Source organism: Folsomia candida, unplaced genomic scaffold (assembly GCF_002217175.1).
Source record: "Folsomia candida strain VU population unplaced genomic scaffold, ASM221717v1 Fcan01_Sc004, whole genome shotgun sequence".
NCBI lineage: Eukaryota > Metazoa > Arthropoda > Collembola > Entomobryomorpha > Isotomidae > Folsomia > Folsomia candida.
Window position 1 is genome coordinate 5,833,905 of NW_019091196.1, and position 22,418 is coordinate 5,856,322.

Here is a 22,418-nt window from a genome sequence, read left to right on the forward strand (position 1 = left end):
GTTTGGAAAGTTGTAAATACTTGAGTATTCGCCACCATAACCAGTTTCTTTCACATTGGCAATTCTTGGACTATGTGATAAAGTATTATTCAATAGACTAAACGTGTTAACTAGTCGAGCCTGTGTTGCTCTTTGAATTTTTCTTTTTAAAGATTTTCTTTTAATCATTTTCGCTATAAAAATTCACAAACTGATATTAAAGCTGGCTCCCAAACGAGCGCACGATTTAACGCTCGTCTGATGAGCACCTTTCAGGTACGTTCCGGTAAGGTCTTATTTCCTTGTTATTTTTTTGGTTCTTGTAAGCGTATCCAGAACGTACCCGTTTGGTACTTTTGGTCTAGGACCAATTTGGGACTTTTGACCCCCAAACCGGAATAACCGGAATAACCCCAAACCTAAATGTACCCAGTACATTTAGGTTTCGTGGGATCAAGTTCGACAATAACAAGTTATTCACCGCTTTGAAGGGGAATGATTAGATAACAACAAGTGTATCGTTTGGGCAGAAGGGGTCAAACATATGCATTTACAGGATCGTGGTCCAAAAAAATTCTGACATATCATCATGACACGGTTGAATTTTATTTAACACTACAATGCAACATTTAAGGGTGGTGTTTCGTTTGTTAAAACTTGTTCATTTTTATGAATCCCAGCCTTAGTAATTATGAAGGTTTGGCAGGCAATGATTAATTAATATATTATCAAGTATCATCTCTAGTTAATTAAGTAAGACCTTTACCGTCAAGGGTATGGCGAAGCACCACTGGTAAATAACTATAAATTACTGTGACAATGGAAATTTTGCTTGGTTCAGATATTTCATCTGTATTATACAGTTTTAATCAATAGTTTCGTATTTTTTTTAATTATTGTATTTTTTTGTTAAAAAAATGACGCTTTATCAAAACCACAACTTTAAATCAGAAAAACGGATACTGATGCTGACACAATATGTATGTACTATAAATGCGACAGTAAAAATAAATTGTTGGACAGGATCATGTGTAAATAAATAATTGGATCAATTATGTAATTGCAGATACATTTTTATTTTTCGGAAATCCAATCAAACGAGGGTGGTTACTACATACTAAATTAATCACGTTCAATTAGCCCATTAGCCACAAATTACACAAGCAATTACCTAAAACCCTTGCGGACGTCCGATTCTATACTCCCCATTTGCCAACATCCCCTCGTACAAAATACTGTCTCCTACTACTTGAAACATCTTCCACTTGGTCTCTAAATCTCCATCGAGTTCTTCGAAATACGTGTTAATCAGACTCTGAAACTTGGCCAGACTCTTACTTCCTGCAGGATTGTTGAACTGGACAAAGTCCATGTATGGATGATTGGTCACGTTTCGGGCCAACTTGTTCACCTCAGTACCAATCCTATTCCACAGAAAATAAGACGGATACACGGCAGCAAGTCCTTCTGCGATTGAGGCGTGGTGAGACTTGGAAATTATGTGGTCCAAATAGGCTGCAGTAATTCAAAAATCATAAAAAAATAATAATAAAGCTTGCAAGTTTTGACAATATTGGGATTTTTTAATTTTTCAAAATTTTTTCGTAAAGACCATTTTTTGAAAATTATGTGGATAATTTAGAAATTGCACTTTTTCCACAAAAATATTTACCTTTCGTATATTCTTCGGCAAAATAGGGCCTCGGGATGTCATATTTTTCATACACTCGGTCAAAATATGAATCTACGTAGCCCGAGTCCTTATGAAGTCGCTGTTTCAGCTCCTTGTCCGTCTCCTTCCTCTCCATGTAAGCCATCGCGCCGTAAAATCCTTTCATCCAATTATCACCTTGCTGTACCATAACGGCAAACCGATCCAGAGGCAATGTCCCACCTACAATTTCTCGAAATAAGGCATGATTTACAACACCCGCCTGCGCGTCGGGGGTAACATGAAGGTCCACCAGATCTGTAAATGTTGGAACGGGATCAAACGCTGGTTCCAGCGCTAAAACGGTTTCAGCAAACTTAAACTGATAATAAACGCTTCTCGTGTACGCATGTAACATCGCTCGTTTCGTTTTAGTATCATTTCCCAATCGGTCGTAGTATCCATTCTAAATCCATTTGGTAAATTCTTCGGTGGATGCGTTGAAGGTGGAAATTCGAGAGATAAATTCGAAATAGGGATGATCCAGATGGTGTGGTAAATCTGCAATAGTAGCGACACGTACTCCCATACGGGTCCAGATATCGTAGGCGGGATACATCGTGGCAAGAGCGACACCTATATCCGCATGTGTTGCAGCGGTCAGTTCAAAAACAGCGTACTCTGAAGTAAGAATTAATTAATTGCATTACGCCATAATAATTATTACCCAAAATTTCTATAAAAAATTTTGTTTGTTACCCAAAATTGTGGGGACCATATGGACCCCTTTGGAGAAGTTGAACTTGACGTAAAATTTGTCAAAAAATTGTTGCATATTTCCATCCGCTACGCTCTGAATATATTTCTTCCTCTCAAGATCTATTTCCCGCTTGGCTAAAATTCCAAACTCGTGGAAAAAGTTGTCAACGTACAGGTTGTCTTGTTGGATGAGGGCCTTGAAGGTTTTTAGGGGTAGGGTCCCTTCAGCCATAGCGGTGTAAAGGGGATGGTTGATGGTCGCATTTTTGAAATATTCTGCAATTTGAATTCTCTCCACCATTCGGTTGAATGGAAGGGAATCAGAGATTTTGTAGGTGAGAGTGGAATATGTGAGTGCAAAGAGTACGAGAAGTATGGAAAGACGCGATGGCGTCATGTCGAATATTTCTAAGGAAACGTGAGATTTCTGAGATACTTGTTGTCTTCCCGTGCTATGCTACTCAAGTGGACGAAGTCTTGGTTTATATTCACAATTTCAACCTGATAACGATAAAATTTTATGAACTCCCGTCGAGCCTATCGTATCGTATTTCTGAGTATGATTTTCAATTGTATGTACATACGTAGCTTTACATGTACCAAAAATAATTATGTACGACACTCTTGCTAACACTTGGTAATTTCTGGGAAATTCAGACAAGTTCTTACTAAGTCAGTAAATATATAATGATTACGACGAGAAAAGCAATGAAATGTACCCAAAAATTTTTAATTCGCAATTGGAGATAAATTAGTTTCGATGAAATTTAATTTGAAGAACCATTTCACTTTGTCAATTCAAAGTAATCAGAGTTGAGCCAAGAGATAACCCAGCTATGGTTTGGTAGACTTGCTTTAATTGAAGGAGTAAATATAATTTGCCAATAAATTCAACCAAGTAAACAGCATGATTTAACTGATCAAAATTTGCACATCATTCCAGCTAACTACGTATATATATGCACTAACCGTTGACCTTCATAAATAGTAGTTGCTTCAATGAAAGTATGTAAAAATTTGACATGAGCTTGTCTTGTAATGATCACGATATTGGCTAGATTTTACTTTATTAGAAGAACGGGTCCAAGTATTTCCTGCTTATGTGGGGTGTTCAGAATGTACAAGGATAAAGTTTAGGTTTATGCTTAATTTCTTCTCGTTTTGTGTATTTATGCTAAGTTTGTTATTTTACATAATTGACCATCATTTATTTGTCTTATTTTATCTTATGGACCATTTAATGCTAATCTAATCTTAAGTTGCTGAGCAGAGTGAACCTTTTCTATGTATTCTAATTAAGCCTTTTCCAAGAATTCCACTACAAGTTCATGTACCTTTTCATTTAGCGTCAGTGCTCGCCTATAAAACGGGTCTCTTTTCTACACTCGCTGTCATTCTTTTTCCAATTTTTGCCTTTTGCAATCAAGTCATGGTCACTCTAAATTTCAAGTCTTAAATTCCCCATTTTACATTGACTTATTAAAAATATTACTTCGACCTAAACAATTTTGCTTTGTCTCGACCTGCCTCATTTCTCATCATCCAACACAAGCACTACGATAAGATCACTCACATACCCATCCTTCTGGGACACATCTTCCCCAGAACATGGGGTTTGGCCATTTCATTTTTTTGTATATTGTGACTTGATATTGCGTGCGAATTAATAAATAATACTTAATAATAATAATGATAATTATTGATATTTTCGACATACATGCGTATTGTATTGTACTCAAAATTAGTTTTGCGATTTTATTGTTTCACACTTCCCCAGTAAATCTCTTTCTTATGAGCACACGCCTCTTGAACAGAGACTGTTGCTCGGATTAAATATATAATTTGCCGGACATGTGTACAAATAGGAATACATTTTCCCAAAAATCGTGATACACCTGATATATTGTGAACAATTTAGTGGATAATGAAATATCCCGTCAGCTTCGCAAACAAATCCAGGAATTGGAGTGGTCGTGCTCCTTAACGTGGTCGAGGTGAGGGGTGCCAACGTAGTCGTGGTAGTTGGTAGGTCAGCCAAGGTCACACATTTCCCCAGGAAGCATATCTATCAATTTACAATTTTTTTACAACGGTGTCTCATTTACCGTTCAATTAACTTTATAAACTCACCGTCCCCGCGTCAGCTTCACCGCAAGATGCGCCATCTGGCGCGGGTTGAAAGTTAGTACCGCTCCAAGTACACGTGTACGCTTCATCAGGCTCTGGACAAGGTCCGGGCCATCGGCATTGCATACTGGCACACATATCATTCGCAACTTTGACCGTAGCATCGGGTCCGTACGTAAGAACGCAGTACATTTCTATGCTAAAAATGTCTCCCGGGTTTTTGTCCGGAACGGGAAGAGGATCCCCGACAGCGTTATTTACAAATAGGCACGATCCTTCCTCCGAATCGATATAACTTCGCATGGCATCCTTACTACACTCGCTAAATTTGAAGCGATTCTCGTCCATTCCGCCGGAAGTGTGCATGATATAACCGTCCGATAGAGGGCAAGCGGCCGAGGTGCTGTCACCATCATGGGGCGAACCGAGGCTGATTAAGAATACGACAAATTTGCCATTTAAACCGACTAATTCATTAAATAGCCTAAGATCTAAGGTAACACGTGATTTTATGTAGATTTTAGGTCTTAATCCCCATAGCACTACTTACTTGTGTCCCATTTCATGCGCCAAAATCCTGACCCCGTCGAAAGTCCTTCTCCTGTCTCGGTTTATTGTTGCCTTCCAACCGTCGCTGCATGTCCCACCGAGCCACGCAACTCCACCGATGGATCCAAAATTCTCTGTACTCATTAATGCTGCAGAATCATAGGCGACATAATTGGCAGCATTTGTGGTCATATAAGTACCTGATATTGTAAATTATGTAAGTAAGTTTAGATGATGAATTAATTTTTATCTCAAAATCATTTACTATAAAATTCACGAGAAAAATTCTTAAACCTTATGGTTAAAATTGCACTATGATTTTTACAATTTCAAAATTAATTTGCTTACTAAATTCTCTCAAAATCCCATGAATGTCGAAACTTCCATCAAAGTTGTTATAGTTTTCCACGAAAGGTTGGACATCTCGAGACTAAAATATATACATATCGTGGTACTAATTCAGAAAAAAAATAAATGCCGTCCATGCTTAATTCAGAAAAGAGCTAAGTGCGGTCGATGCTTTATCCAGAAAAGAGTTATGCTATTCTTATACCTTTAGCTCTTTTCTGAATTAAGCATTTTTCTGGATCAGTATGACAATATGTATCTTTGATAAATCAAATTTCCCCGGATTCTCAATACCAAAAATCTCACCTCCAACACATAAATCCCCACCAATTGAAAAGTAATATTTGGATCCACATTTGTCGCAAACAGATTGTTCACGCCCTTAACGAAAACCGCATAATATTCCGTAATCGTGCCAATCTCGCCGTTAAAAAGGGTGAAAATTGAAAAATCTATGACCAAAACGAGCTCAACGACAGCCACGGTTTGGATCCCGATTGTCCTTGTGTTCAAATTCGATTGGTTCAACCAATTTTGTGCATCTCCGGGAATATTTACTAAAAAAAATGCATATAATTTTTCATTTCGGGATAATTTATTTATTATATACAATTAAGTAATAAAAATTGCTACCATAATCGGCATTTGTATCCACAAAGGCAGAAATTTCTCCAATTTCATGCACACCGTCGTTATCATGGCTTATCGTCCTTCCATTCACCATACCGCGCTGGATGAGATGGTAATAAAAAATGGTAATAAACATATGGTATTAAATTACATATGATTAAATTTGTGCTGGTCGTAGGAATAAATAACTCATTGCAATGAGATATGCTTCCAAATTATGCAGGAATGTTAAAATTATTGCACACAATTTTAAAAATATGCAATAATTTGAATCGTGTGCATTTTGGAATTTTGTCAAAATTTATAAAATTTTACTATTTTTGAAAACATATTTTAAAACGCTTAAAATTCTTTTAAAAAATTTTAAAAGAATTGCGTAGAAAATAGTGTACCAAAGAATTCCCATCCGGATTAATTTTAACGACCGTATTCTGTTTGGCATCTTGAAGAATCGAGTTCTCCAATTCATCTAAAGCATCTTTACGGGGTGTAACATCCTCGTAAATGTCACCCCCTGCATCGTCACGTCCTCGGATTGAGACAATTTTAAAGTTTTCATGAAAAACTGGCACAGCTTTTAAAATTAAGAAAAAACAATGATTACGCAAAAAGTTAAAGAAAACCTCAATGAGTGGAAACTTGAGTATTTTACCAGATTTTTGTAAATTGATATGAATCGCACTTTCTCCTTGGGGATGAATCCTAACAAAGAAGTCGTCTCAATTCCTCACCTTCAAAATATCCAGTTTTGCCTTACTTGAGTGCGTTGTGGAAATTATGGTAGAAAATATGGCCACCAGAAACAAATTCATTTTCTGAAAATTGCGAATTTAAAAACTGGTCTATATGCAGTTAAGGTTGTAATTGGAAATGTGTCCACAAAGTGATATGTATGTATGGACAGGTTTTTAATAAATGTTGGCTAGTCTATGTAGTCCGTGACGCAAGTTGGAGTTTACACGAGTTTAATTTGCTGGCAATAAAATTTGATAAATTAATTTATTAAAGATACCGCATGCAAAAATTTTAATTGTGCTTTAAAGCAGTCGACATTTTTTTTAGATTAAATATTAATTTAGTTGCTACTACTGACTACAAGAATTCGTTGATGCGCTATATTGCTTACCATAAAAAATGACATATCTCTTTGCTTTGCGAAACTATTTTTATTTTTGTCTGTCGATTGTGATATATTTATCAGCCGAAAAATGTTTCATGAAGAAAAGCATGGTGTTGAATTTTACGATGTCTTTTAATACGCCAAGGTGACCAGATAGTCAGGAATTAGAGCAATATTTAATCCTTAATCTTGCATGCAAGTAATTATTATTGCAAGGTTACCCTGCTCTGGACAAAACGTATATATGTACATATATAAGTAGACAATCAAGTAATGTACTTTAATTTAATAAACGTACTTGTGTTATAATTTATTTACACGTGCACCCTGAGGATACATGCACAACATGAACCTAACCTACATACATGTATAATTTTGTAGAATAGCGTCTTATCAACACAGGGAATAATCTAGACTTTATTATTTACCAACTAAAAGACAAGAAGGTTGATTAATGACCAGGCATGCTAAGCACATTTGGGTCAATAAGGTGATAAATAATCGTAAAGCTTGGATGACATTATGTACATACATATGCTGAATCTTTATTCGAATTTTCTTCACAATAATTTTGTTCCTTGATTAAATTGATTTAAAACTATTTTGACTACGCATTTCCATCATTGTCTTGCTTGAATCCCCTCAATTTCCAATCATAACTTCAAAACAACGACTAATATGATATCTTCCGGTGGCATCTTGCAGAATTACACGCATGTCTCCAGCCATCTATAAAAAAACAAATAATTAATTAATATCTTAATCTCTATAAATAAAATTTCCTAGCAATTTACCCCTCTCAACGCGGCAGGAATCGTGTCTTGTCTACCCACTTTGTACTGACTCCCTGCAAGGAATGCGTCCGTAAGGGGAACGGTTACAAAGGAGTATGAAATTACCCCAGGGGACGAAAAGCTGAGGTAATAATTCATCGTGTTTGTTGTGTAATCTGGATAAAAAATGAGGATACCAGAAAATATTACTTGTTTATCATTGATGAGAATTTTGAAAATAATTAAATTTAATTATTTTTTTCCAAGTACCTTAGTAAGTTGTGTGACCACCCGCATTAGCCATCATTTGGTCCACCCTCGTCTTGAAACTTTGGGCGAGGTTTTGTAAAAGCGAAACCGGAAGTGAATTTCAAGTTTCCTCGAATCGACCCTGTAATTCCTGTCTTGTTTTAGGATGAGCCTCGTCATATGCAGCCTCCTTTAGTATACCCATTTAGGTTCTCAAGCGGGTTGAGGTTGGGGAGTTTGCTGGCCACACCCCCATTCTGCAGACGGTTGAAAATGCCTCCTCCAGTATCTTCATACTTGACTTTGCAGTGTGTGGTGGGGCATCATCTTAACGAAAAACAATATTTTTTCTGCTGCTGAAGATTCCACTATCCATAGGCTCCACGTAAACGGGAACAATATTGTTCTGATAGTAGGCAGCATTAACTAATTGATCCTGGTGTATGAATGCAGCTTTGAGACACCACATGTGCAGAACCCACGCGTTACCATGATTTTGAGGTCGTGTTTTGGCTTCATGATGAGAGCTACATCCTTCTTTTCTTCGGCCCTGTAACTCCTATTCTGAGAGTGACCTTGACCGTGTAGTTCGATCCAGCTTTAGTCTGTGAAGCGGATGTTCGCCCCCAGTTTTTCCCTGGTGTTAAAAATGCACTTTTCGCGACAATTTCTTCGAATTTGACTCGATCCTCGATATTTTTTTTGCACAAAATTGTTTTCCTGGGACTCCTGAAGACCTTCCCACCCCATGATGTCGTTTTTAGGTAACGGTCAACGGTGCTTCTTGAAATTTGCTGGCCTTTCTTGATTTACCGTGGAGTGAAGTTTAGTATGCGTGCAGTTTTCCTAACAGAACTTCCAAATTTCGATGCATTTTTGACTTTATCTGTCATTTTGCTGTTGGGAGGAGCACGTTTGACCTTCTAGATTTTGGTTTGTCAGTAAAAAAATTTTTGTTCTTCCATAATCTAACCGTATTTGGAGACAGTTTTAATTTTTCACAAATTTGTTTTACAGGATATCCACCTTTTGATAATGTGTGTATCCTCAGCCGTGTGTGCTGACGAGATTGCTTGACGTTTGGGGTCATTGTGTAAACAAAAAATTTACGAAAAAAAAATTAACACAAAAGATATAAACGAAAAACCACGCGCGCGAGTGATAGGGAGATACATTTGGGACACGCTCTACTTACTGGCCGATGGATATTTGTAACACGCACAAGATGGATCCTTTCCGTGTTAAAAATATCCACCGGCCAGTAAGTAGTTAGGTTATTACTTAATTAACTATCGACTGCATTTAGGTCTTTTCTTAATTAACTATCGACTGTACTTAGGTCTTTTATGAATTAGTACGACGATATGTCGTATATTAGTCTTCCAAAATGCATGGTTCGGAAAACGTCGGGTTTTTCCGCGGTTTTTAGGGTTTTGGGTTTTTGTGGGTTTTTCTAAGATTTTGGGATTGGTTTAAACGGACTTCCTCAAATTACGAATTAGATCAAAACCAGTCCCAAATTTTGATTCAGCATGAAATTCTGTGCATTTTCATATGTGACTTGGACTTTTAAGTCAAACCTTGAGGCTTAACATGGTTTACATAAATATACAAACCATGTGAAATTTTAAACCATGTGTTTCAATGAAAAATCCAATTTGCACTATGAATTTTAAAAAAGGCTCAAATTTAACCCACCACTAATTTGGCTGAAAGTTACCACTTAATTTATTGGGACCTTCCACTGGCTGAACTTTCCACTATCTATGATTTTTCAGCCACCTCTTTAAAAAAGTAAATTCTATATGCAAATTAAGAAGGGCGAGAATTGATAAAAATTTCCCTAATCCAAATCTGGTTGGAAAATATGTTATCAACAAATGTGATCATATTGTGGAAACTTGTCCTGCCCTTTGTAAAAATCCAGTCAACAGTTGGGCGTTTGTGTGTACCTCATGACTTATGTATGCTGAAAATGATGAAAAATCATTGTCAGCATGCTTTTGTGGCTAATGTGCGAATGATGCCTCTTTTAACAGCCATTATTGCTGCACTGTACATATGTCATACATACATAGCTTGTAAATGTCTGTATATAATTACAATAAATGCTAATGGGTGGAAATTGTCAGAAGAACTGGATCACACAAACAACTTGGATTATGTATGTATGCAGATACTTTCAATTCTGGACCTGAGTACTCATTAATTTTGTTAAATGATGTATTATGCAAATGTTGAATGAATTTGTGCCACTTTTGTTTAGATTTGGTAGCATATAAATATTTAAAAAATTCCCTATGTTTCATTATGTTACTTATGTTGTGTTATGTACATAACAAGACAATTATTGTGAGAGTAATTACTGAGATTGGGCTGTCTGTCCAACTGCGTCATTACTTGGTTAGGGTATTACTTTTATCTGTACGTATAAGGATCTGCTTTTGAGTATAAATATGCAAATTATTAGCAATTATAAAATACTTATGCATGCCTTTCTCCAACCCCTAAATCATGGGAAATCTCACTGCGCCAGCTCATGCCTGTACTTACATATGTAGCTAATACCCAAATGTGTGCACCTATCTACATAATATGTCGATTAACAAATATTTCTCAGGTATTGAATAAATCTTGTTTGTATATACATAGTCATACAATATGTTCTGTCCAACGATAAAAGTTGAGCGATCACTGAAAAACTGCTTATATCACAAGAAAGCCAATTAAATTCTGTGCAAAATATGCCTATCAACTTTTCCTTTGAGGTTGCGTAGTCTCTACACCAGCCTTCGATTTAGGTATGCATTTCATGCTTGTGGTACGCGTGAAATTTAGAGAATACGCATCCAATTTCTTCGTAAGGGAATTTTTTTTAGATAACCAAAACTTTTATACATACCACAAGCATGAAATGCATACCTAAATCGAAGGCTGGTGTAGAGACTACGCAACCTCAAAGGAAAAGTTGATAGGCATATTTTGCACAGAATTTAATTGGCTTTCTTGTGATATAAGCAGTTTTTCAGTACTCGCTCAACTTTGTCTGCTATTGCCGTTTGATCGTTGGACAGAACATATTGTAAGACTATGTAGTAAATAAAAATGCGAAACAGCAAAATCTTGACCTGCGCAGTTTCAATAAAAACTTGCATGACAACTAGTTTGCCATTCAAGTCTACAAGTGTGCAATGCAATGCAATGGCAGATGCACATTCGCTTTTGTAAAATTTTAAACCTATGTGCATTTGCCATACTTAAGATTAATCGTGATCACCTTGCACGTACAGAAATATCCACAGCATTTCTACTAAATTACACTAAATTCGGATATTTCTCCAAATTCACTACTTTTTTCCAAATTTTAATCTTCACCATGTCAATCACGGATATCCTCTACATTGCAATATTTCTCATCCTCTTCTCTACCTCATATTTTGTCTACTTTACAATTAAAGAATTGCTATTTTTCCGATCCAAAAAAGTCTTCTATTTAGGCAACGCTTTCGCCAAGGCCGTGTACTATTTAACCCTTAAGAAAATCGGGATGTATCATCTTTTCCAGGTAAATTACGACAAAATGAAACATGCTGGAGTCCACGTGGCCGGAAATATAGATTTTGGCACGGTACATTACACCGTCACAGATTTGGAACTTTTAAAACACATCATGGTTAAAGATTTCGACCACTTTGTTAACCGCCGACCTCTTCAAGTGCTAAATAATGACGTCGTGTTTAAGAAGATGATCGCATTTCGACAGAGCGAACAGTGGCGGGCACTCCGCTCAAAATTGAGCCCGACCTTTTCTTCGGGAAAAATTAAGAAGGTTATTCCCATTTTTAAAGAAAGTTGGAAAAAGTTAGTGAAATATATCGACCAATGGTCGTCTCCCGATGGAGAAATCGACCTGGTCGAATGCTTCTCAAAATTTACTTTGGATACGATCACTTCCGCCATTTGTGGCATGAATTCACACGCATTGGCTCAAAGGGAACTCTCAAGTTTTGAGCTGATTGGGAAAAAATTCTCAATTACGTTTGGTACTAAGGTTATGATAAAGTTTGCAATAGTTTATTATTTTCCCAAGTTTGCGGGGTGGATGGGGTTCTCGGTGTCGGAATCGGCTGAATTTCACAAATTTTGCAGTGATGGGATAAAAACCGAGATTAAAAGTCGGGAGAAAACGGGGAGAAAAAGGGATGACTTTATTGAGTGGATGTTGGAGGCGAGGAAGAGTTGGGATGATGGCAAAGGTGTAGCGGCGACGGATACTAGCGATCTTTTAGACGATGATGGGATAGTGTCGAATTGCGAAATTTTTATTCTCGGTGGATCCGAAACTACGCAAACTTTGCTGATCTTTTGTGCGTATGCTATTGCAATTCATCCCGAGGTGCAAGGCAGGCTGAGAAAAGAGGTGGACGGGGCGTGGGAGGAAAATGGAGGTGATTTTACGTATGATTCTATCCAAAGGATGAAGTACTTGGACATGGTGATTAATGGTAAATAGAGTTAGCATTACATATTGATTTGTTTTGTTTTTAATGTTGAATTTAATAATGAATTAAACAGATGGAAGACATTTTTTAGCTTTTGTTTTGTCCCATTGTTTACACATAATTAACAAAAACGTAACGATTTAGCGACAAAACAAAAATTAACAAAAATTTATTTAGCGACAAAACAAAAATTAACAAAAATTTATAAAATAAATTGACACTAAACATTGTTTAATTGTTTATATATTTTGTTTTCGAAAAAATGTTCTACTTTAGCAATGTAATGTGTATACTTTTCTATCAGAAACATTGCGGTTGTACCCACCATTTGCGAGCACGGATCGTGAATGCGTTTCAGACTACGTGCTGCCTGGGACGAATGTCCTGGTAAGGAAAGGTGACAGCGTGATTGTACCCATCAGTGGAATTCATCACGATGAATGATACTATCCCAACCCTGAAGAATTTGATCCTGAGAGATTCTCGGCGGAAAATTCGGGGGAAAATTCATCCATTTGCCTTCATCCCGTTCGGACAAGGGCCGAGAATTTGTATCGGTATGCTATTTTAGTTATGACATAATTGCCGTGCATACATACAACCACTTGTTAAATATTTTACTAACATGAAGTAATTTATGAATTCAGAATTCGCAAAATATGATTGCACAAATTTCATGTTCCAAATGTTTCGGGATATTTCAAAGCAGTCTTAGCAACTTAATTTGCACACATTGATTATGTGTAATTTTTAATACAGCTTCAATTTGGGAGGATTGTGCTTATTGGCGAAATATTATAAATAAAAACATTTTTAAACATGGAACTTGGTTTTGCTTAAAAAAATTATGAAATTTTGTTAATTTAGTAAAACTTCTGAGGCTATGTTATACTAAATTTGCCACAAATGCAACGGGTGTCACTAGTACTCCCAATTTATAGTGTGCATAATTATTCGTAAATTTACCTAAATAGGTGAATATATTTATCTAACTTATGTATGTATGCATTATTTGCAGGAGTTAGATTTGCATTAACAGAAGTCAAGCTGGTAATTGCTCAACTGGTTCACAATTTTGATATCGAACCCACAAAAAGGACCCTGATTCCGATGCAGTATGAAAATTCGGGATTTCTTAGACCCAAGGATGATATGTGGTTGGCTCTGAAACGAAGGTCGGGTGAACTTTGAGATTATTTTTGTTAAAATATTTACTGTGACAATGTAACTTTCCACTCTGTATCTACATATGTACGTACATGCATATGAAGAATACTACATACATAAGAAATACTGTTACTGAAGTTGTGTATCGATGCAATAAATAATTGAATTTCATCTACTTAATGTGTTTTTTTATTGTGTGTTTGATCACTTCGTCTTGCATTAATTTTTCATACATTGCATGTATATGTAAGTAATTTGTGCTTATGTTTGCATTTGTGTAATATAAAAATATTTATTCTGCTTATGGCTCCATATTTGCATTACTTATTAATTGTCCCTTGTACATGAGCATATATAGGTGAATGTTACGTATCACTATACATTCATAACTCCTTAGAATGAATAAACTGGTTTCTTAAGGGTAAAGTTGAAGTAAATTAAATAGACCCACAATCATACATGTTCACAATTACCACCCGCTTGCACTTGCCTCCAAAGTACAGAAGGACAAGTGAAAAAAATACTGCATCATACATATGTGCATATTTACATGTCTATGTATGTACGCTATATAGATATTGTATTGCACATGTGTACTGTATTTTACAGTAGGCGTCATAAGTCTACATACACATAAAAATTTGTCATATCTTCCAAATTGGTAGACATAGACATTTGAAATTTTGCAGGTTTGTTATTCAGAAAGTTTGAGGAGGAATGCCGGTCCCATTTTCGAAATACCAGAAAAAGGTTAAAGGTCACAATTTTTTCAAAAAAAAGCTCACTTTTCAGCTACCACAAACACTTTTTTCCTTGGTGGTTTTATTTTTATATCAAAAGTAGACGTAATTCTGAAAAGTTTGACATGTCATACACCTCCGTGCGATTTTTTTAACGCCCACAGTGATTTTCTGAAAAGTGCAGTTTTGAAAAGTTATAACATTGCGCTTATGGGACAAAATCTCAAAACTGCACTTTTTACAATATCACTGTGGGCGTCCAAAAAATCGCACAGAGTTCAGCATGTTAAACTGTTCGGAATTACGTCTTCTTTCGATATAAAAATAAAACCACCAACGAAAAAAATTCTTTGTGGTAGCTGAAAAGTGAGCTTTTTTTGAAAAAATTATGACCTTTGACCTTTTTCTGGTATTTCGAACATGGGACCCGCATTCCTCCTCAAACTTTCTAAATAACAAACCTGCAAAATTTCAAATGTCTATATCTACCAATTTGGAAGATATGACAAATTTGTGTGTGTATGTAGACTTATGACGCCTACTGTATGTACCACATCTAAATAACTTGCATACAAGTTGCACTTGTCTCAGTTCGTGCTAACGTTTGAACGTTAAAGCCGTTTCCCACAAAAACATTATTCCAACATATCAACCCAATATTGGGTTGATAATAAATATATATTTATTATCGATTCATCAGTGTAATTACAACAATTAAAAATAATTTAAATCTAACCCAAAGAAAAACATTTATATGAAATATTTGCCAAAATGAGCTTGGGAATATTAATGTCAACTATGGTGATTCTCATTATAATTCTCCCATTCTGTTCTCCGGTAATAATTTTTTTCCTACTTTTAAGAAAATGTGTAGCATTTGCAGCAAAAATATTTAAACGGGGCACGCTCGTCAAAATTGTACCAGGAGGTAGCACTTTATTTGGTAATTTTGTAACTAACTTGTTTTTGAACGTATGTAAATCCTTATTTTCTAATAAATCCACACATTTCAAAGACGGGAACCTCACCTATTCCCGGAAAGCTCTGACAATTATTTCTATCGCGGAAATTGACAGAAATAAAATTGGCATGACAAAACTCAAAAGTGATTTTGAAGAGAAGTTGCTACATAAAAAAATCGGGTCTCACCTTCTCTATGTTGAACTAAGGTGTAAACTCGTGGCCTGGTGGGGGTACTACTTTTGGGAGAAATGTGACAATTTCGATGTGAATGATCACCTCAAATTCTTGCCAGGTTTGTTGTAATAAAATTTAATTCAAAATAAATTTAAATTTGTATTGACAAATTTCAGAATCGGATTTTTCTCTACACGACGTACGAAATCCGGAAGATTGGAACAAATTAATAAACCACGTCACCCATGAACGAATCTGGGCCAAGGACAAACCCCTCTGGGAAATCCTCCTTATGGAAAATGTAACCACGCAGAGGGCGAGTGAACAAACTCTACTAATTTTCCGGTGTAGTCACGTCCTTTGTGATGGGCAGTCGATATTAAATATGACTGGGAATTTATTTCAACCGGAAAAAGTTCATATGGGACAAAATTTTCAGCACAACGTTCTGAACCTTTACTCTCAAACATTGTGGGTTTATTAAAATTTCCATATCAATTGGTCTCCCATGTAAAAAATGTATCTAGTGATGTGACCCAAATCCCGCCACCACGTACGTACGCTACAACACAATCCAAAATTAATAAAAAAGTGGCAAATTTAAATTTTGAGTTTTTTTTAATAGATCAACGGTTGCACGAATTTCCGGAAATTTTCACTAAAACGATGGAATCAATGCCAATGCATGTATTTAAAAAAGTTAAAGATGTCTATCAAGTGGATCACTTATCCCTTCTTCTCGCCGGTGTGGCATTCGCCATAAGACAGACATATCTGTGCCAAGGGCTTAAAGTGGATAAGCAAATCAAGGTCTTGTTCACTCTGCCATTGCCGAATCATTCCACAAAATTATGCAATGATTTGTAAGTCTTGTTACATTTTCTTGTCAGAAACCGAAAATTATGGGTATAACCAAGACAACGCTTTATTTGTATTTGCGACTCGCAAATACTTATATTCATTGTGTGCTAAATAATTTTGCCAAGTGAAAACATTAGTTCTTGCCGAATTTTCAAATTCTGGGAAGAAAAATGCCATTAATATTTCGCACCAACCAAAATTCAAACAAATGCCTATAATTTCGCGAAAGTTTGTGAAATGTTTGTTGTTCGAAGTAACATGCACCACGTTAAAACTTGTTGATCTTAATTTTGCAGCACGTTCGGATCCATCCTACTCCCAATTGGTGAACCTGATTCCGTCCAAAGATTGAAATTGATATCGGACCGAATTCGGGCATATCGTTCAACACATGTCCCCATTTTTGGTGCATATCTTTACAAAATGATACACGCTTTACCACTCCCCATACTTAACAAACTTTGGAAAAACCCCAGCCTACAAGCATCCGTAATGATGAATAATATTTATATTCCACATAAAAAGTATTATCTGCACGGGGACGAGGTTTTTATGTCATTTTTTATGGTAAATATGGCTTGGCAAAATCAAGGTATGAATACAGATATTGCTCGATAAATGAATGGAACGAAATTGTTAATCCGTTACTAAATTTGTTTAAGGATATGCGTACATGGTTTGACTCTCTGCTGGTGAAAGTTACGAGGGGAAGGATCTGATCTCCACTTTTGTTTCTTTATAATTTACTCTTTATAAAATCTGTCTGATCCACTCGTTTCCACATTTACGATGGAATCGGTTTTCTGGGAGTTAGCGGATTCGAGGAATTTTTCACCAACACGGATGAAGCGTCCACATATTTGAAAAATTGTTTCATTGAATGGAAAATACTTTCAGAGTTGGCAGATAGTACATGTGAAGTTTGACAAAAGGTGCATTTCTGAATAATTTGCATATTTGTGAAATCTTTTTGTGCTTTCTCTTGCAAACTCGGCTTAATGCAAATACAGACCAGCATTGCGGATCTGTAGTGTTTGAGGTAGCAAATAAGTAACTAGCAATTAAGGAATTAATTAGTGTAGATTAAGGGAACGTTATGTGCAGAGACGGAGGTGAGGAAGAAATGGAAATAAAGAGTGCAAGAGGAAAGTTGGAATAAAACATATTTTTTATTATATTTTGTTGCTTGAAGCCAATTAAATATGTATGTACATATTTATTTATTGATGTACATATGTATGTTTGTATGTACACATGTGTGCACTTGTTGACAATTGAGTGACTTTATCAAAGTTCATCAATAACAAGTTTTTGTCCAAGAAACCATTCTAAATTCTGCATGCAGAATACATAGCATAAACTTGTTGAGATGTGAAGGGTTGTTTGACTTATTCTCATAATTCAATGTCATTTAATTTACAAAATAGTGAATAGACAAGCCCCATCCAAGTAGCAAATACTGATTTTAAAACCAGAAAGAATTCAGGTTTAAAAGCTTCTTACACACTCAATTCATGTATGTATTCGTCTGAAGGTCATCTAGTCTTCAACTACATAGATTACAATCAATTAATTCACCAACATGACCAATAATTTTTTAATCCTTGTGGTAGGTTATGCACAATGTACATATACAGAATCTGTTTAATCCTATTGTGCTGCTAGATGGCAATTTACATACATACACAGACATGCATACCTGCTTAAATTTAATCTACGTTGGCAAAGTTGTGCTGTAATTATGTAGGTAAAAACTTGTACCTTTAGAATACTACAAAAGTTTAATTCTAATTAGTAGATAGATAGCTTACATATTTGTCGTAATAATGATAAACTCATTCGATCATTCGATTCATTGCAGAGCAGCATAAAATTCTTTCAATCGTAACGTAATTTTATCACCTATGTAAATAGGATGCAAGGTTACCGAAATTGTGCGACCTTGCTATTTCTTTTGGGGTCGATATTACTATTGTTGAGTGTGCAGTGCAGGAATATCTTGTCGGTGGAGTTTTTCGGAGGAAAAAGCCACGTTATAACTTACCTACCCCTTCTTGAGGAATTGGCGAGAAAGGGTGACAATGTGAGTAAATTTAATATATAATCTAAACAACTGCTCGGTATTTATATAGGGCATGCAAAACCGAAAAATTTTCAAAATTTGCTTGTGGAATAAATCGTCAATAATTTAAAGCAATTATTTTCATTTGAAATGTTTTAGGTGACATTAATAAGTCCATCCATAGGGCTCACGAAGGAGGAAAACATTCACGAAATTTTTAGCATCGATGTTGCCACGATCTTGAATGAATATCAGATCCATCCTTTCGAAATGACAGAGAGGAACGAGAAGATCAACTTTCTTACCCTTTTTACTAACTTGGTTCCCAAGAAATGTAGAGAAATGTACGATCGACACGAAATTCAGGCCTTGTATAACATCGATTTTGACCTTATCATACTCCATTATTTCCTCAATGACTGTTCTCTCGGATTCGTGGACAGGGTGATGAGCAAAAATGGGACAAAATCCACACCTACGCCGCTTGTCGTTTTCTCCACAATCAACGCCCCAAGCTCCATTGTCCAATATGTAACCATCCCAGTTCATTCGTGCCGAATATGTATCTAAATTATGGCGATGAGATGACCTTCACTCAAAGGTTTGTTAACTTTGGACTAAACCAAGTTCTTGACGCGGTCCGGACTTTTTACTACCTTCCCGCCATGGAGGGCGTCTACAAGGAAAAGCTTGGGCTGGATGCGCCCTCCGTGGGGGAGATTTTTGGAAGAGCTTCACTTCTTTTATCCAATGGGCACGTTTCCATTAATCGTCCCAAACCAAATCTACCCAATGTTATCCAAGTTGGCGGGATGCATTCTAGAAAGGCGAAAGAGCTACCAAAGGTTGGACAATTTTGCGAATTTACAGAATTAATTCCTATTTTTCTAGAGTTAAAGACTGAACAAGTTCCACGCGAAAGTAGTTTTACGTAGTTACAACTTTGGATGGTCTTTGGAAAAAAACTAATAATGAGTGGAAGGAGATTACGGTCGAAGATATAGGAAAAGTAATTAATTCGTGGAAACTAAGGCATCCAAGATCGGTTTTTCTGATTTTTCAAAACCGGTTTTTCGATTTTGTTGAATTAACCTGTTTTAAAGAAAGTTAAGTATCATTTTTTGATCTGGAAGCAAGAATTAATTGTTTTCACAAATTTTTTTATCAAATTAGTACCCACTTTTTGCTACTCTGGAAATTCTATTCGATATATTTCTTTTTAATTTGCAATCCAGCCTGAAACCGGTTTCAACAACCGGTTTTGGAGAAAATCGAAAACCGACTTTACGAAAACTTGATACACTCGGTTAATCGAAAACCGGTTTGCAAAAATTGCCAAAATCGGAAACATCGAAAACAGATTTTGCAAAATTTTCAGATTTTGGAAAGGGCCTTAGTGGAAACGTCTATGTAGCCAAGTTAGCTGGAGGTCTTAGGAACACGTTGAACAAACGAAACAAATTCATCTACGTCGACTAGATTTTTAAGGTCAGTTTTAAACTTCAGAAAAATAGGACGCATAATCCTCTGTACACATTCACAAACCAGGTTAGGTACATGAATAGTTGGCCGTTATCCGCAGACGACAGCAAACGCCCAACTTTGAACATACCTATGAATACTGGAAAAGTTACAAATAATCGTCTCGGGTATATTTTTTTCCAGAAAATTCAAGACTTTCTCTCCTCTGGTGGTGACGACGGTTTTATCCTTTTCTCCCTCGGAACCTATCTTCCATCTAGTGCGATGTCTCCACAAAAGAGGGCCATCTTTGTCAATGTGTTTTCTCGTCTGAAACAGAAAGTGATTTGGAAATACGAGTCAAACGATATTCCAGACTTGCAGAAGAATATTCTTCTGAGCAAGTATCTTCCTCAGCAGGACCTCTTAGGACATGACAAGATCCGACTTTTCATCACCCACTGTGGCACAGGAAGTTGGGAGGAGGCCATCTTCCATGGGGTTCCACAAATCGGAATCCCATTCTTTGGAGAACAGCCCCTCAATGCAAGGACAGCGGAGAATCGTGGTTACCTCGTCAGACTGGATTGGAATGAGTTGACGGAAGAAAGGTTGATGGAAGCGATCCAGGAAGTCATCAGTAATCCAAAGTAATAAGAATGCCAATTATTTGAAGGCGGTTTATTCAAGTTTTGCGTTATCATCGTGCAGAATTCGGTCACATTCCCTCTCAATTGACCTTGATAGTTGCGAATTATACATACATATCTTGTACATGTCTTGGAAACATGGTGCATGTTACTCTCTCAGCCGTGTCGAGTATTTCCAGTTAGGTCTTGTCAAGTATGGAAGTTTGCAAGTGGCATAGTTTTCCAAAGAGTCGACGTTTTGTAATCGATTATATGTATCTTTCCCTCGGAATTTGGTATACTTTATGGGCCTTTTAAGATAAGATTGTGTATAGATTTGACCTGTCTGGCGGTCCTCCAGAAAACTCATTAAACTTAATCTTCCGAATTATAATTTTGCAAATTTCATCTTGGTGTCAAATAAGGACGAGTTCGAAGGCGAGCATGATAGGACATCCCCCAATGGCTGACTATTAGAGGGGTTTTTGTGGTTGGGGTACATGGTACATGTTTAGCAGCATTTTACATGGATAAAGCTGAAATTTAGCATGAATGTTGACAAAGAACACAACTTTATACGAAACAATATAAAAAGGCCCAATGAAGTCGCTTGAAGTAAATTTCTATAACCTTAATAAACATACATGGGTACCGACTACTAGTTATTTATCGCTTTATTTGAGAATTTAACAAGATTTTAATTTAATTAGATATCGTGACAACGTGAAACAATTATCCGCCATTTTCCGCGACCAGATTGACAATCCTTTAGATAGGGCCGTGTACTGGGTGTACTGGGTGGAGTACGTCATGCGACACAAAGGTTATCATTATCAAATGTCTGATAACTCAAATCCAGGTCTAATTCTCTCACACATAAATTTTTGATTCCGTAATTTCAGGAGCTTACCACCTTCGGTCGGCTGCACGAAACCTGTCTCTAATTCAGTATCACTCACTGGACGTAATCGCCGTCTACTCGCTCATATTGATTTCCTTTTTTTTCGTCCTATGCCTCCTTATAAAATGTATTCTCAGCTTGTTCAGATCCTGCTGGTTTACTGAGACTTACAAATATAAAACTAACGAGGAAAACCTTTTTGGTGCCATGAGCTCCCAGCATAACCACTATATACATTCGACGTATTTTTTAATACTAGTCCGATGATGTGACAAAATTTACGTGTTAAAATGACATTTGGTCACGTGGGGACGACTTTTCTGACGCGCGGAACGGTCACTTTCGCCCTTGTTATTAACATCGTAGGCATACTTTTCACCCCTCGCTCATCTCGCTTCTGAAATCTCAACCTATTTACTCACAATCTGAAACTTTGAAAAAATTTCTGAAATTTCGAAAAAAATAATTTTGAACACAATCCCGAAATTTGAAAAATTATACAATTTTTGAAGTTTTTCAGAATTTCAAAAATTTCAAAAGAAATTCAAATTCAAAAGAAATTCTTCCAAAATTCAAAAATTTAACCTTTCAAATTATAAATTTTTAAGTAATTTTTTTGAAATTTGATTTTTTTTTCGAAATTTTGAAAAATTTTGAAATTCTAAAAAAAACTTCTGTAATTTTTCAAAAATTTTACAATTTTCTAAATTTCAGGATTGTGTTCAAAATTCAATTTTTTTCGAAATTTAAGAAATTTTTTAGAGTTTCAGATT

General features: G+C 36.2%; 4 protein-coding genes and 1 long non-coding RNA gene across 9 annotated transcripts; 2 read left to right on the forward strand and 3 right to left on the reverse strand.

Moving 5' to 3' along the window:
• Window positions 1-1,022: 1,022 nt before the first annotated feature.
• On the reverse strand, window positions 1,023-3,424 carry LOC110849377 (thiamine biosynthesis multifunctional protein ThiED). The gene is made up of 3 exons (XM_022096783.2): window positions 2,390-3,424; window positions 1,652-2,311; window positions 1,023-1,494 (listed from the first exon to the last, which is right to left on the reverse strand). The coding sequence occupies exons 2-3, from the start codon at window positions 2,046-2,048 to the stop codon at window positions 1,151-1,153; spliced, it is 741 nt and encodes a 246-aa protein (XP_021952475.1). The 5' UTR covers window positions 2,049-2,311; window positions 2,390-3,424; the 3' UTR covers window positions 1,023-1,150.
• Window positions 3,425-4,113: 689 nt separating this feature from the next.
• LOC118435500 (venom metalloproteinase antarease-like TtrivMP_A) lies at window positions 4,114-7,175 on the reverse strand. Its single transcript, XM_035851662.1, has 8 exons — window positions 6,696-7,175; window positions 6,436-6,617; window positions 6,047-6,143; window positions 5,720-5,970; window positions 5,414-5,495; window positions 5,067-5,265; window positions 4,520-4,946; window positions 4,114-4,454 (listed from the first exon to the last, which is right to left on the reverse strand). Exons 3-8 carry the CDS (start codon window positions 6,135-6,137, stop codon window positions 4,179-4,181), a joined length of 1,326 nt encoding a protein of 441 aa, XP_035707555.1. The 5' UTR covers window positions 6,138-6,143; window positions 6,436-6,617; window positions 6,696-7,175; the 3' UTR covers window positions 4,114-4,178.
• Window positions 7,176-7,673: 498 nt separating this feature from the next.
• On the reverse strand, window positions 7,674-10,202 carry LOC110849267. The gene is made up of 3 exons (XR_002547788.2): window positions 8,207-10,202; window positions 7,958-8,112; window positions 7,674-7,892 (listed from the first exon to the last, which is right to left on the reverse strand). It is a non-coding gene; the product is annotated as an uncharacterized LOC110849267 (long non-coding RNA).
• A 1,151-nt stretch (window positions 10,203-11,353) lies between these two features.
• LOC110848135 (cytochrome P450 9e2-like) lies at window positions 11,354-13,777 on the forward strand. The gene is made up of 3 exons (XM_035851275.1): window positions 11,354-12,690; window positions 12,992-13,244; window positions 13,706-13,777. Exons 1-2 carry the CDS (start codon window positions 11,382-11,384, stop codon window positions 13,129-13,131), a joined length of 1,449 nt encoding a protein of 482 aa, XP_035707168.1. The 5' UTR covers window positions 11,354-11,381; the 3' UTR covers window positions 13,132-13,244; window positions 13,706-13,777.
• A 1,388-nt stretch (window positions 13,778-15,165) lies between these two features.
• On the forward strand, window positions 15,166-21,921 carry LOC110848985 (UDP-glucuronosyltransferase 2B7-like). Of its 5 annotated transcripts, none has more exons than XM_035851082.1 (10): window positions 15,166-15,537; window positions 15,610-15,849; window positions 15,908-16,284; window positions 16,357-16,594; window positions 16,889-17,184; window positions 17,255-18,675; window positions 18,814-19,499; window positions 20,320-20,765; window positions 21,455-21,567; window positions 21,647-21,921. In XM_035851082.1, the coding sequence occupies exons 7-10, from the start codon at window positions 19,215-19,217 to the stop codon at window positions 21,910-21,912; spliced, it is 1,110 nt and encodes a 369-aa protein (XP_035706975.1). In that variant the 5' UTR covers window positions 15,166-15,537; window positions 15,610-15,849; window positions 15,908-16,284; window positions 16,357-16,594; window positions 16,889-17,184; window positions 17,255-18,675; window positions 18,814-19,214; the 3' UTR covers window positions 21,913-21,921. The 5 variants fall into 5 exon arrangements, with proteins under 5 accessions (XP_035706975.1, XP_035706973.1, XP_035706976.1 ...); XM_035851080.1 differs by having other exon boundaries at window positions 15,166-15,395; window positions 15,458-15,537; window positions 16,889-18,675; XM_035851083.1 differs by having other exon boundaries at window positions 15,166-15,395; window positions 15,458-15,522; window positions 16,889-18,675.
• Window positions 21,922-22,418: the final 497 nt, after the last annotated feature.

What these genes read in the sequence shown, in the direction of transcription:
- LOC110849377 (XM_022096783.2), bottom strand. Translation starts at nt 2,048, where the DNA reads ATGTTACATGCGTACACGAGAAGCGTTTATTATCAGTTTAAGTTTGCT. An exon ending in TGCCGAAGAATATACGAAAG is followed by an intron (nt 1,495 to 1,651) that starts GTAAATATTTTT and finishes GAATTACTGCAG; the next exon opens with CCTATTTGGACCACATAATT.
- LOC118435500 (XM_035851662.1), bottom strand. Translation starts at nt 6,137, where the DNA reads ATGGTGAATGGAAGGACGATAAGCCATGATAACGACGGTGTGCATGAA. An exon ending in GGATACAAATGCCGATTATG is followed by an intron (nt 5,971 to 6,046) that starts GTAGCAATTTTT and finishes CATTTTTTTTAG; the next exon opens with TAAATATTCCCGGAGATGCA. An exon ending in GCGCATGAAATGGGACACAA is followed by an intron (nt 4,947 to 5,066) that starts GTAAGTAGTGCT and finishes ATTCTTAATCAG; the next exon opens with CCTCGGTTCGCCCCATGATG.
- LOC110848135 (XM_035851275.1), top strand. Translation starts at nt 11,382, where the DNA reads ATGCAATGGCAGATGCACATTCGCTTTTGTAAAATTTTAAACCTATGT. An exon ending in CTTGGACATGGTGATTAATG is followed by an intron (nt 12,691 to 12,991) that starts GTAAATAGAGTT and finishes CTTTTCTATCAG; the next exon opens with AAACATTGCGGTTGTACCCA.
- LOC110848985 (XM_035851079.1), top strand. Translation starts at nt 19,215, where the DNA reads ATGTATCTAAATTATGGCGATGAGATGACCTTCACTCAAAGGTTTGTT. An exon ending in AGGCGAAAGAGCTACCAAAG is followed by an intron (nt 19,500 to 20,319) that starts GTTGGACAATTT and finishes ATTTTTTTCCAG; the next exon opens with AAAATTCAAGACTTTCTCTC. An exon ending in GTACGTCATGCGACACAAAG is followed by an intron (nt 21,568 to 21,646) that starts GTTATCATTATC and finishes CCGTAATTTCAG; the next exon opens with GAGCTTACCACCTTCGGTCG.